The sequence below is a fragment of the Barbus barbus genome (assembly GCF_936440315.1).
Source record: "Barbus barbus genome assembly, chromosome: 29".
Taxonomy (NCBI): Eukaryota; Metazoa; Chordata; class Actinopteri; order Cypriniformes; family Cyprinidae; genus Barbus; species Barbus barbus.
In genome coordinates this window covers 2,731,491-2,745,964 of record NC_136757.1, presented here as the reverse complement: position 1 = coordinate 2,745,964, position 14,474 = coordinate 2,731,491, and the positions used below count along the sequence as shown (strand labels likewise).

The following is a 14,474-nucleotide window of genomic DNA, read 5'->3' as shown; positions in this document are numbered from 1 at the left end:
ATTTCATGTGGTCTTCAGGCTAATATGCTGTAAAATGATGAGGTCCTGCTTAATGTTTCCGTGCATTAGCCATCTCTACAGGAATCTCTTCCAGTCGGATTTCCTTCCTGTCCTCTACCTAAGTCCACCCTTCAGTGTCCAGAGAAAAACACTGTACAGTCCTCGGTGTTTTAGGCTTTATTCTGTGATTTCACACAAAAGTACTTTTATCTAACACCTGTTCATCTCACTTTTTTAAATGTGAATTGACTTTAATAAGCAAATTAGCTAAATATACAGCCACATCATCATTCATCAGTAAGGCCCTATGAAATCCATTTTTTTTTTCCAGATTAATTTTTTTTCCCCGTTTTTAAGTTGTTAAATTTTTCTACACTCCGTTTTAATGGTTGAATTAAATGTTATTAATCAAAAAGCATGTCTAATTAATTTAAATAATGAAACTTACAATATTAAACAGACATTTACTAAAAGTGTAACAAATTAAATTAAACTATAGTTCTGCATAAATATGACCCAAAACATCATCAGATTTTCATACAAGTCCTGAAAGTAGATAGAGAACCGAATCAAACAAGTGAAAAATATTTTCGTTTTCATTTATTTATTGAGAAAAATGATCCAGTGTTACATATCTGAAAAATGATCCAGTGTTACATGTCTGAAAAATGATCCAGTGTTACATGTCTGAAAAATGATCCAGTGTTACATGTCTGAAAAATGATCCAGTGTTACATATCTGAAAAATTATCCAGTGTTACATGTCTGAAAAATGATCCAGTGTTACATATCTGAAAAATGATCCAGTGTTACATGTCTGAAAAATGGTCCAGTGTTACATGTCTGAAAAATGATCCAGTGTTACATATCTGAAAAATGATCCAGTGTTACATGTCTGAAAAATGGTCCAGTGTTACATGTCTGAAAAATGGTCCAGTGTTACATATCTGAAAAATGATCCAGTGTTACATGTCTGAAAAAATGGTCCAGTGTTACATATCTGAAAAATGATCCAGTGTTACATATCTGAAAAATGATCCAGTGTTGCATATCTGAAAAATGATCCAGTGTTGCATATCTGTGCGTTGCAAAAGTATGTGAATCTTTGCTTTCAGTATGCTGCAGTAACTGAAGGTAAAATGTCTTGTAAATGCTGATCAGTCCTGCACAATAACATGTAGGAGTTTTAGCCCATTCCACGTAAACTCTGTGATGTTGGTGGGTTTCCTCCAATGAACTGCTTGCTTAGGTCCTTCCACAACATTTTAATTGGATTAAGGTCTGGACTTTGACTTAGCCATTCCAAAAAAATTACCATTCTTTGTGCTTGGGGTTGTTGTCTTACTGTATGACCCACGTTCTCTTGAGACTCTGTTCTTAAACAGATGTCCTAACGTTTTCCTTTTAGAATTTATAATTCAGAATTCATTGTTCCATCAATGATGGCAGGCTGTCCTGGCCAAGATGCAGCAAAACAGGCCCAAGCCATGATACTTCCACCACCATGTTTCACAGATGGGATAAGATTCTTAAGCTGGAATACAGTGTGTTCTTTTCTCCGAACAAAATAGATTCTCATTTAAACCAATAAGTTTCTATTTTGGTTTCGTCCATCCATTAAACCTTTCTCCAATAGTCCTCTGGCTTGTCCACATGATCTTTAGCAAGCAATTTTCTTTTTAGAGAACAGTGGCTTTCTTCTTGCAACTCTGCCATGCACACCATGGTTGCTCAGTGTTCTCCTGGTGGTGGGCTCATGAACATTAACATTAGCCAATGTGAGAAAGGCCTTCAGTTGCTTAGAAGTTACACTGGGAACTTTTGCAACCTTACAGACTATTACACGTTCTGCTTTGGAGTGATCTTTGTTGGTCGACCACTTCTTTGGGAGGGAACCGTGGTCTTGAATTTCCTCCATTTGTACACAATCGGTCTGACTGTGGATTTGTGGCCTATGTGACAGTAATTTCAATTAGTTTTAATTTACAGTGCAGTGCAAATGAAGGCATAAAACATTAATTTAATTTATCTTTTAATCAATTGAGAGTTAAATTCTACATTTGGCAAACAAATGGGTTTACTATTCAAATTAAAACATGGAAGAAATAGCTTATTGTGTGATTTTATTATTTTAAACAAAAGTTGTAATAATTGTTGTAATATTATTAGATAAGCCGAAGTTTTATTTTGACGGGTTGCCATGAGGACCTCTTAAGTTTCTGTAGCCTTTGTATGATATGACGATCGTTTTCCTCAAATGAAAAGATCAAATGCTCATGAAGTAACTCTCAGAGCAGTTCTGGGGATGTTGTTCATGTATTTATGTCCTCATTTAGTGAGACGGCAGATGCGGAAAGCACTGCGAGCGTTGCACACTTCAGTGTGTGTTTGTGTGGTAATCAAAACCGCACATCTTTTTGCTGCTTAATGTTTACAGATAGTCCATATCGCGAGTCGATTAAGTGTACTGACCAACTTTTGATTAATTCATCCAAACTTTGACAAATTCCGTCACTCCGCGTTAGACCGTAAATTCCATTTATATGACTGGATTCCGCGATTCCGTCCCCATTTTCCCCATCGTGGAAACCATAAATGGATAATATTGAGGTGTTTTGCAACTTCAGTGTAGTGGATTGTGATTTATTGCAACTTGAGCAACATCTGCTGCTCCCTTTGAGAGACAATTGATGTGTGATGAAGCAGCACCAGTTAGCAAGCTTTCGGTGTGAGAGTGCCTTTAGTCTTCCACGTTGATTGGTCGGACTCATGACTCCCAACAAATCAGATGCGCGGTGGGCGGAGACTGCTCTAGGCCACAGAGTGGTGGGTTCCGACAGGCTGCATCAGAGCCAAATTGCGCGTTTCAAAATTAAATAATTTTATAGGCACATCGGCTTTGAAAATACTGATAATCATAAAAATGCTTAATATCGGCGCCGATAATCGGTCGGCCCCTAGAGGGTAGCCCTAGAATGCGTGTAGTTTTAGAGTGAGCAGTGTTGTTGAGGTGAAGGTAAAGCCGTATATTGATGCGGCCGCTGACCCTGTATTAGCAATATTAACATGACACTTTATCAGCTGGATTATGTGCGGCTTAAACCTCTGTGTCTAAACATGGAGCCAGCCAATCAGCAGCTGTCGTTCTGGTGAGGTGTTTATCCAGTGTAGATCCATTCAGAAGGTCTTTGGCCATTGGAGGCACAGGAGCTGTGTCTGGGAATACAGAATCCAGGTAAGGCTTTACTTTCCTCTAGAAATAAGACGGCACACCTGAGGGAATGGTAATTTGAGGTCCAGAAAGGAACTGTGACTTTAATAGTGTACTTTTTTGGCAGCATAGGATTTTGATGGCTTTTTGTCTTCAGGTGGACGTTGTGTGTGAGTAGGACTAGTTGTGCTGAATTAGACAAGATATTACTACTGTAGTGTTTGTTGGAGTGTGTCCATGCAGCAGGATCACTCAAAGATTCACACTAGTTTCTAAAGTTGGTCAGATTTCATGTTCTTGTTCATTTTGGCGTGCAATGTGAGTGAAAGTGTCAGCAATGGATTTGGGTCAGCAGGAGAGTTCATCAGCAGATTTGGTGTTAACCGGATTTGTGCGGACGCGCTGAATCAACTGTGTCCCTGGATTACAGGAGTGACATTGAGAATGGGACGAGGTCCATGTCTGTGTCCATTCGTACTTTCCTCTGCTCTCTCTGATCACCGAACCAACTCTTGACCCATGTAATTCAAGCTTTTACCTCTGGATTTATTTATTTTGGTGAAGTACAGAAGGGGTATGGTATGTTTTTGTTACGGCTTTTTTAATTGTTTAAATGGGTAGGGCAGGGCATTGTCCCTATATGAAGAGAAAAAATATATGCCAATTAGGTTGAATATGTTTAGTTTTTGGAGCAGAGTTAGAACTGATTCACATAGCCTACTAACTCTGATGTTGTTTGTTGTTTAAATGAGACACTAGTAAAACACTCATACTGACAAGTCAGCGATGAGAAAAGATCATGAAACCAGTCTTAAACTTCCATTAATGCCCGTAATGGACAAATACATATCACATTCAATTTGTCGTGATGTTCACATTGACCCTGTATGTGAATGCAACTTATTCCAGTGTTTTGTTTTTCAAAAAGCATTTTTTTCAAAACTGGACGTGAACACCGTTTTACTTTCACCGTTTAAGCGATTAACAGAAAGTGGTTTTCCATGTGGGTTTCTGTCAGAGCGCAGTTGTTTATAAGGCCTGTTCACACCAACTCAAATGTTAAGCGGTTTTTGCATGCTATTTGTCAGTTCACACTAGGGAAAGTCTTTATATGTAATCCATTTGAAATGGCCTACTTCATCTCTAATTCAAACAGTCAAATCCCATATTGAGTGTTGCTAAAAATGAGTCCTTTAACCATGCAATGTGCTTGTCTTACATTATGATCATTGTACAGTACACCTAATCGATGCTAGCCTATACAGACATATTTATTAAAGTAAAGTGAAAGTGAAGTGACATACTGCCAAGTATGGTGACTCATACTCGGAATTTGTGCTCTGCATTTAACCCATCCATAGTGCACACACACAGCAGTGAACACACACACACACACCGTGAACACACACACAGCAGTGAACACACACACAGCAGTGAACACACACACAGCAGTGAATATACACACACACCGTGAACACACACCCGGAGCAGTGGGCAGCCATGCTGCGGCGCCCGGGGAGCAGTTGGGGGTTCAGTGTCTTGCTCAAGGGCACCTCAGTCGTGGTATTGAGGGTGGAGAGAGCGCTGGACATTTACTCCCCCCACCTACAATCCCTGCCGGCCGGGGACTCGAACCCGCAACCTTTGGATTACGAGTCCGACTCTCTAACCATTAGGCCAAGACTTGCCCACGGGGAAAATGGTTAAATAGGCAGTGCAGGACCAATAAGTACAAACTAGGGTTTTGCTTGCTTGATGTTAATTGCATTATATGAAATTCTAAGTTGCAGCACATTTTAGATGTTAAAAAAAACATGACTTTTTTCAGAAAATATATTCATCGCTGTTTAAAAAAGATAAAAGATTTATGTATAACGAATGGTTCCCTGTGCTATTGAATTAAAGATGAAGTACCAGAGCAATAAAATGAACCGTGAAAGTAACAAAAGCTTTTACAGTGCATTTTAATGGGCATATTAAATGTGAAAATAACTGAAGGAAAGATCTATTTGCTAAATGAAGCTAACTAATGTGACTTTCTTTTGGTTTCTGTACCCAATATTTAAAAAAAATGACAAATGTCACGAAAATACAGTTATCTGTACCAAAAATTAAAGTATTGCTATCGGACACGTTCTGGAAAAAGTGGTGTCTGTGCATCCCTATTACAAACTCAATAGCCTATTATAAACAGAATTCCTCTAGTAAAAGTTTGCCAGGATAAGCCTGCATGTCAAAATATTGTTCTTTTCCATGGCCACCGCTTGTGCGTCACGTTTGAACACACTTCTTGTGTGAAATGTAGTCTACCGGTACACATGACGGGCAGCAGAATCGTAAGAAAAAGGAATTGTTCATTTGTTATTGGGTATTGATATAGCAACTGTTGTTGTCAAGTAAGGTTTATTCATAACATTTCCCCTTTAATCCGATATCAGTTTTTTTAACTGGTATTTTTCCTCATAGTATAACAGGCGTTAAACAGAATTGTTAAATGCCAGTTTGACATAGACCTAGAGCCTATACAAAACGTTCCCGTTTTCTTATACGATAGTCAAAATACTCCTTCACCTTGCTCATCATTTGAGTGGACAATATTTCTCTTAGCATGCTATGAGTGACAAAGAAAACCAGCACATGCAAGTGCTGAGGTAGATTGAAATTAATTTTAAAATGTAAAATTTAAATGGAGCCTTTGTAACAATATAAAGCAAAACAAATTATAGATTGATTAAATACAGTAAATTAATAAATGGCTGGTATTTCCAAGTCAACTAGCAGCAGCAGTGTCATTGAGTCAACTAGTCTTGCACATCCCTAGTTCACACCAATGGTAATAACATGCATACAGCAGTGCACAACTGTGAGTGCATAACCATGATAAAGACGAAAGTCTACTGGTTATTCGTGTCTACCAGTATATCGCCCACCCCTAATCACCTTTCTGCAAAAAAAATTGCAGAAAAATCATCATGGAGTAAACAGATTAGCAACAGGTCATTAAAATTGGATTGGATTGGATTCAATTTATTGTCATTGCACATGTAGGTACAAGGCAACGAAATGCAACAGAGAAGAAGAATACAGCACAACATGAGGAAAGAAAGGAGAAAAAAATAAGAAAACAGAGCGTCTCCCTGCAGCATTCATCCGGGGAGTTAGATTCCAGAGCAACCTTGCCAAGCTGTCTGTTGTTTTGGGAAGCCGAAAAGAGATAAGATTGTTTGGTCTTTGGGCGAACAGCTGCCTTCAAATTTCACAGCTATTCTCATTGTCCATTCTGGTCTCCTTGTCCATCAATTTTCCTTTCCAAAGCCGAGAGCTTAGCCGTGATCGAATCCATATTGCGGTTAATAGTCTCTGTCTCAGAGCCGAACGCTCTGCCCACTGCTTCAATCATGACGGGCAGCCTTGTGAGGTTTTGGACAGCTGTTCCCGTCTCCTGAATTCTCCGATAACAGGACAAAGCCTAATCCAATCAGCAGAAACCCAGTTATCATGGTTCCGAATAGGTAGATGTCTTCGAGAAGATGGTGTCAATTGCGTTAAGAGACCAGTTGATCAGATCCATAATTTCGGTTTTGTAGAATAGTGCAGAGAGACTCTCTTAAGTGTTAGACAAGGACAAGACGAGAGATCTTCAAATGTTTATCGTGCTAAACAAGTGTGGATGTGTGTGAGAGCACCACCAAATTGCACGTATGCAGAGGTAAAGAGTACATTGCTTAACGCAAACAACACTTTAGTGTCTGAAAATAGAAACCCCTGATGTTGCTTTGTTTTAGATCAGCATCAGAGTCCTCACGAATACTCAGCGTGTCATTGCTGATTTGTAGTTGGAAGTAGATTCGATCAAACTAAGATCTAATTAAGCGTGGTATACTCTGTTATTGTGATGTGATTAGCTGCTCTCGGCTGTTGCGTGAAGCGTTTGTGTAGCCGTGTGATGTGTTGCGCTGTGCTGCGGTAATGGTGAGGTTTAGCACAGGCTCGCTGCACAACACTGTTGCTAAGCGACGGCTTCACGGGTTGGCAAGGACACAGGCGGAGAGAGAGACGTGCTCGAATCCCTTCATTAGTGTTGGAAATGTCTTTTCTCGTTGTCCAGTGGTAACGGCGCGCTAACTATAGCTCTGTCTGATGTCAGCTGTGTTTGTGCATGCATACACACACAACAGTGATGTGGGTTGAGCGAGCAGTCAGAAGCGCTGTATAATGAGGCTTACTTTGTGTCCACCACACTCTGATCAGACAGGTTTGTAATGGGGCGATCGTGTTTTCTGGGCCAACGCAAAACTCTGCCCAAAATACAGAGTTGTGGGTGCTGTTTCAATGAAGGCAATGCTGCTCAAAGCAGATGTTTGTCCAGCAGTTCAACAGAAGTCTTGAAATGTGTTGTTAATATGTTTTGATGACAGTACAGCAAATTGACATCAACTCCAGGAGGATGCATCTTTAAATGTGTCCTGTTTAAATGCCACACAATGTACAATTTAATAATATGCAACCAATAGTGTTTTTATTTGTTGATATTTGTGTTTTTCAGATCAGTGCGAGCGCCAGCGAGCGGACGGAGTGAAGCCCATCGCCTAGCAGAAGAAAATGAGCGAACTCGACCAGTTACGTCAGGAGGCTGAACAGCTGAAAAACCAGATCAGAGTCAGTTGTTGCACACACCACACCACACACACACACACACACACACACACACAAACACTCGATACACATTACCACACACACACACACCACACACACACACACCACACACACACACACACACACCCACACCACACACACACCACACACACACACACCACACACACACACACACACACAAACACTCGATACACATTACCACAGCAGATGCTGCCACACGTCACAATTTTAGGGCCCTGTGATTTCCACAGTGCAGAAAACATGGAATCCAGTCATAAAAACGTAATTTACAGTATAACACCGTGTCATGGAATTTGCCAAATTTTGGACGGGAAATCAAAAGTAGGTCAGAACAGTTAAATCAAAACGCGATATGGTCTAGTGTCTGTGAAATATTAAGCCACAAAATTACTATTTAAATATGAATCCTGCATGTTCTGTGTGTCTCTGTGTGAATGAATTTAATGTAATGATAGTATTTCTACTAATAATGATTATTAAAACAAAATTAAGGAATATTTACCAGAATATTTATTAATTAAATTATTTTTAAAATATTTTTTTTTTATAAAATCTTTTAATTAGAGATGCTTTTAATTATCACAGTTTAATTAAATCATTTAAATGTAATCCACAAAAGTAATGTAAACACAGAATTTGGTAAATTAATAAAACTGAATATAAGAAAAAATTAAACTCATTTAATAGGGCCTTAATTTAATGTTTGTTAAACTTTTAATAAATTGCTGTTCAATTTCATAATTTCAATTAATTAGATATGTTTTATGATTAATAAAAATGTAACCATTATAACAATTTAAAAAAAGTTCAAAAAACGCTTTAAAAACCCCCCCAAAAGAACGGAATTTGGAAGAAAATAAAACTGATTTCATAGGGCCCTACAATTTGATAACTGGCACTGGAAGCCCATGGAAGTGTTTGCGAGATACTTATTCCAGGTTTGTGGTCTCTAAGGGCCCTTCGGGAAGGGTTCGCCATGCACACTGAGTTCCCAGTTTAAGGTCTCTGTCATTCAGAATGAGAAGGACATAGTGGCGCTCTCTTTGCCCTCAGTGCATCCGCATCAGTCCAACAGTATACAAAACTAGGAAAAGTGACCAATTATATTCAAGCGCTTTCATTCAATGCAACCTGCGTTGTAAGCAGTTCACCTGTTCATTAATTGAACGCATTGCCTTGGCGTTTTTATCGCCATTTGAGCTCATGTTTTGGCTCAATTTGTTGAGGTTGATTGGACCGTGATGTTAACAAGTGTTTTCTCCTCCTTTTGAAAAGTTTACAAGGCTTTTGTTTTTTATCCTGACCATGCTCGATTTCATGGTTTGTTGGATTCGATTAGGTTTTTCCCCTGCTGTCAGAACAGACCTGCAACCTACGAGTTGAGACCCACTTTCTGAAGTGTTCATACGATAATATCAACAAAAGAATTGCCATATCTGATTGAACCGGCACAGCCCTGCACCTTCACTCATTATACTCTGAGATCTGAGATGACCGAACACCTGAGAAGAGATAATGCCAACCCCTCAGAGGACTTCAGAAGATGCCAATGCTCAGACAAAATACAGAATTACCAAATTTTGCCATAAGTTAAACGTATTAAGTTTCTGCAATATATAAATATATTGTGGAAACTTAAATTCCTGTAGAGCTGCTTTGCAACGATTTGTATGGTAAAAAGCGCTATACAAATAAACTTGAATTGAATTGAATTGAATACTCCCTCACAGATCTGTTTTTACTCTAAATGACGTGCAGTGTCGTAACCAGGCCCGATGAGCTAGTTTTTATCTTAACTGTGACAAAGGACAAGACGTTTTGCTAGTCACTCTGAACTATTTCAGTCATGTGGTGCCTGGTTATGACACTTCTGTTGCATTTCTGTCCTGTGAGACCGATTCTGTGTGTATTTGTGGTCTTATCTGTGTTTTTCTTCTCAAGGATGCACGGAAAGCATGTGCGGATGCCACCCTCTCTCAGGTAGGACTCGTTAAACATCAAACCTCTGTCACTCAAATCATGTCGTTGTATTCGGATGGAGTTTCAGTTGGGTCTCTTTTGAACTAGATTTTTTCTCATGTGTTTCTGGCAGATCACAGCCAATATTGAGCCTGTGGGGCGGATTCAGATGCGCACTAGACGGACGCTGAGGGGACACTTGGCGAAGATCTACGCCATGCACTGGGGCACTGACTCCAGGTGAGCCCTGTGCTGTAAACTAGTAGCGCTGTGTCAGTTCACCGTGTTAATAGTGCCGATGAGGAGTTTTGTGAACTTCAGCAGGCTGATGAACAGGTCAAATATGATTTTCGGCTACATACAAGCAGTATGTGATTGGCTCAGCAGAGACCACTTTATGGGCTACACAACTGCTTTGCCTCTGAGTCTGCTGAGACGATCACAAAAAATCATGTCTGGATCACACTTACTGCAAAATCAAAAGAAAACGTTTCCCATAAAATAAAAATTTATTTGTCTAAAGACATTGTGACATTTGTTCATGACAGTTAAATACATTTTCCTCCTAAAGTCACTTTCATAGGAATAGGAAGTATGCTAAATCAAAATCAAAACAAAAGCACACACATCAAACAGGGTGTTCCACAAAATATATTAATAATGAAAACAGAAAAAAGGTGACACACCTCGGCTCCAAAAATACAAAACTTTTAATAATAGACTGTCACGTGTATTTTTGGAGCCTTGGTGTGCTGACTTTTTTCTGTTTTCAATAGGAAATATGTTACCATGATTTATTATTTGTGCTTTAAGAGCTGTATTTATTTTGGTTATTGTACCACAGTAATGTGAGTTGTTTTTGTTTTTCCCTGGACATGCCCTGGCTGGGATTTCTAAATTGCCTGAAATGTCCAGCTTTTAACCATGATTGGTTGATAATGTACAATGCCTGCTACTAGTACTAAGCTACTTTTCAGTCATTACCTTCAACAAGTATGAAAACAATAAGAAACCAAGCCAAAACCTGGACATGTTGGGTAATTTAGAAACCCCGGCCAGGACATGTTCAAGAAAAAGAAGACTTATGGTCACCCTATACAGCAATGGAAATTAGGGCTGTCAAAAAAATTTAGAATTTCAAATATTCGTCGAATTTAAAATAAAAATCCACATTCGAATGCAAAAACGCTGCATTTGAATTTTAGATGTGTGTCGGGCAGCCTTAAATGTGGCACACAAGATGCGATGACGATGTGGAGGTGTCGTTGCATTTTAATGCTTTTTTTTTTTTGACAATCCAGCTGAACCCACTTGATGCGGTGCTGCTCATTCAAAACCTTGCGCAAAATAAAACATCAATGCGGAGAGATGTTGCTGTTTACCTCAAAACCAAGCCGTTCACACAGAACGCATTTTATTGCATTTTCTAGAGGGACATCTTATCACCGCTGCACTCACGTCTCGCACAAGAGCTGCATTTTTAGAAATCCATGTGAAATTAATGTAAGTTCAACTTTTTAAAAACATGTCTCGAGAATTTATGGCGGTTTTTTATGCATCCCACTCCATCATGTTTTCAAATGAAAAAAGTCGGCTACTCTTTGTGATTGGTTTTCAGTCCTTTGTATTAAACTATACATACTTACATGATGCTTGTTGTTTCTAATTGTTTAAGCAATGTAATTAATTGTATATGGTTTATAAACATTAATTTAAACATTATGCAATTTTTTCAAAGATAGTCTTGTTTTTTATTGCATTGAAGAAACATGCATTAGTAATATTTTGCTCGATGCGCCCTCTTGTGGCTTCAGGAGAGAAGCCAAAAGCTTTTTGTCCCCCCTTATGCCTTTTAAATTTGAATATAATTGGAATATTGATAATATTTTAGGACAAAATTCAAATGTAGTTTTTCAGCCAATTTGACAGCCCTAATGGAAATTGGAGGTAAATGTGCTTAATTGTCTTGAAAGTAATAAAAATACCCATCATTTTCTTTAAGCAAAATATAATAGGCCTTTATCATACGTTGTGTTCGAAAAACGGAAGCTTCAGTCATTTTTCCAACTATTATTTTTAAATATAACTCCAAAATGAATGTTTGCAAACATGTTAAGATTAGCTGACAGGCTGACAGTTCACAAAGTGATCAGCTCTTTCCTCACAAGAGTCAGTGTAGCTACTCCTCCTTGACATCCATAAAAAAGACACAAACTAGCCTGGTCTTATGGTGCACACTGGTGAAGCAGGCATCACACACGGGACGGTTCTGTACTCACCGTCTCAAGTTCAAGAAAGGCAGCAATCCAAAACAGTAAATCTAATCACTGGTATACAGGCAACTTATTACTGAAAAATGCACAACCTATCTTACAACCTAGTGAAGTCAGATCCAGTATGTATAAAACTGTCACAAATCATTGTTAATATAATAGACATCTATATGAGTGGCGTGGCAGTCGTGGTTGAGCGCCACTAACAGATGTGGAGTGGTGTTGCTGGTTTGCGTACACTCATACAAAACAATGCATTTGAATTTTAAAGATGTAGAGTTTCCTGTCCAGTGTGCGAACCTCTTCACATTTTGTTTTGCTAATGTCAGAGGCTTTTGTTTGGAAGACATTCATTGAAGAATTATATCTCACCAAATTGGCTATTTAGTTGTTGTTGTCTTGACATGGTGGGTTTTTACCCACCGTTGGTGAGTGTTAATTTTAAAACCTGAATATAATATAATTAGGGCATGCAGTTTACATGTTTTAATCAAATGAACCACATGATTTGCAGATTAATCAAATTGATCATACATCAATGCAAAATTACCCCCCAAAAGATCATTTGAAGTCATTATGATGATGAAAAGTAGCATTGAATAAACATTACAGAAAAGTAGCTTTAGAAATGTTTAGATTTACCAGAGAATGTATTACATATAAACTAGGGATGTTACGATTCACTCAACTGATTTCACGACACAATTTTCTCACATTTTTTTTTTTAAGTGTGACTTCAGAATTATAAATGAAAAGGTGTCCTTTTATCATTTCTCAGAAAAAAATGCTGCACATTTCTTTGTGAAATTAAAATATCAAATAACTACGGTGGCCGAGAAGTGCAAAACAAATCACGATTCTGAAAACACAACAACAAATCAGAAAACAAATTAACAAATTACAAACGCAAATCTAAAAAACACAACAACAATTCAGAAAACAAATGAACAAATTACAAACGCAAATGCAAATCTAAAAAACACAGATTTGTTATTTTGTTTTCAGAATTTTGATTTGTTTTGCACTTCTCGGCCACCGTAAATAACTAATTTTAAAACCAACCCAAAAGAAATCTCTTCATATAAACAAAATAAGGATTTCCTGTGCTCTTTTCATTCAAAATGAGCATTTTAACCATGATACAAACAAAGATGCTGCATACATGCATGAGCAGTTTTTGATTCAAATTGTATAATTTTGAAATTTGAAGCAACAACAGAATGGTCTGACTTTAGCTTTGTGAAACTAAACTGCGTAAATCAAATCAGCAGACTGAATGAGAATGCAAATTAATGCTCTTCTTTGGTTACCGCTGAAAACAAAGTAGCACTGATACTACTCCACGAATACAATGCGAATCCCTTTTTTGTCATTTGTTCAACAGTCCAAAATGAAAATTATTTACACTCTCATTCCAAAAAAAGTGCACAATATACAAGATGAAGAGTGTCATCTGAAGAGATGCATTCATATAAACCCCACCCCCAACTGTATCATGATTCGTTTAACATCCCAACCTGCTTGAATCGACACACATTTCATCAGTTTTCAACTGGCTCGGGTACATCGTTATATCTCTATAACAGACTGTATATAGGTGCCATGAACGCATTAATGCATTAATAAGACTTATACTCCAAATATGATACTAAAACCACCAGTGGGTGGCAGCAAGTCACTGTCTTAATGGGTAATTAATTCAATCAGTCATTCATTCGAACAGCAGAATCAAAGCAAGTCGCTGTCTCAGTGAATGGGTCTGAATCATTTGTCTCACTTGATTCGTTCAAAACGTGGATTTATTCAGGAACGAAACTGCGATGTGTGTTGCTCAGAAAGGCACGGTAGTTCTTCTGGGCTTTGATTGGAACTCAAATTGAGCAAAAACTGATAGACAATGACATTGTCTAAAATGTAACAATATTAACTTTCTTTTTGAAATGTTGTATAAAATCAATACCACATTTGTAATTGCGCAGAGATTCAAGGAAAAAAGACCGGTCTTGCTCGTGATATTGCTAAACTATATTATATGATTTAAATATAAGACAAAATATAAAATGTTAATCGTTTTAACGTGTTATTTTTACTTCAATTGCACCGTTAAATCGCTCTGAAGAAAATGTATAGTGTAATATATTAGTAAAATTGAATATTATAATTAATTATTATACTGTGCATTTTTCAAGGAGGTCTGATTAAACCCGAGTGTCTTTGTTTGGCTCAAAGGAAACTGTATTTTAGTGCCTGTGATCTTCATTCTGTCTCCACAGATGAGCTGCTGCTGCTATTTCTGTCTCACTTAACTTTGTGTGAAGCTGTAACTACCAAGAGCATTTATAATTACACACATG

General features: G+C 38.0%; 1 protein-coding gene across 3 annotated transcripts in view; it reads left to right on the top strand.

Moving 5' to 3' along the window:
• The window catches only part of LOC306849574 (guanine nucleotide-binding protein G(I)/G(S)/G(T) subunit beta-1), a 50,781-nt gene that overhangs the window by 25,244 nt on the left and 11,063 nt on the right, over nucleotides 1-14,474 (top strand). Inside the window, exons 1-4 of one of the 3 annotated variants that reach the window (XM_079384711.1) lie at nucleotides 2,814-3,235; nucleotides 7,758-7,870; nucleotides 9,830-9,868; nucleotides 9,981-10,087. In XM_079384711.1, coding sequence (XP_079240837.1) covers nucleotides 7,814-7,870; nucleotides 9,830-9,868; nucleotides 9,981-10,087 — 203 coding nt within the window. In that variant the 5' untranslated portion in view covers nucleotides 2,814-3,235; nucleotides 7,758-7,813. Of the gene's footprint in view, nucleotides 1-2,813; nucleotides 3,236-3,632; nucleotides 3,786-7,757; nucleotides 7,871-9,829; nucleotides 9,869-9,980; nucleotides 10,088-14,474 lie in introns of those variants that run through there. The other 2 variants (XM_079384712.1, XM_079384710.1) reach the window with 2 other exon arrangements.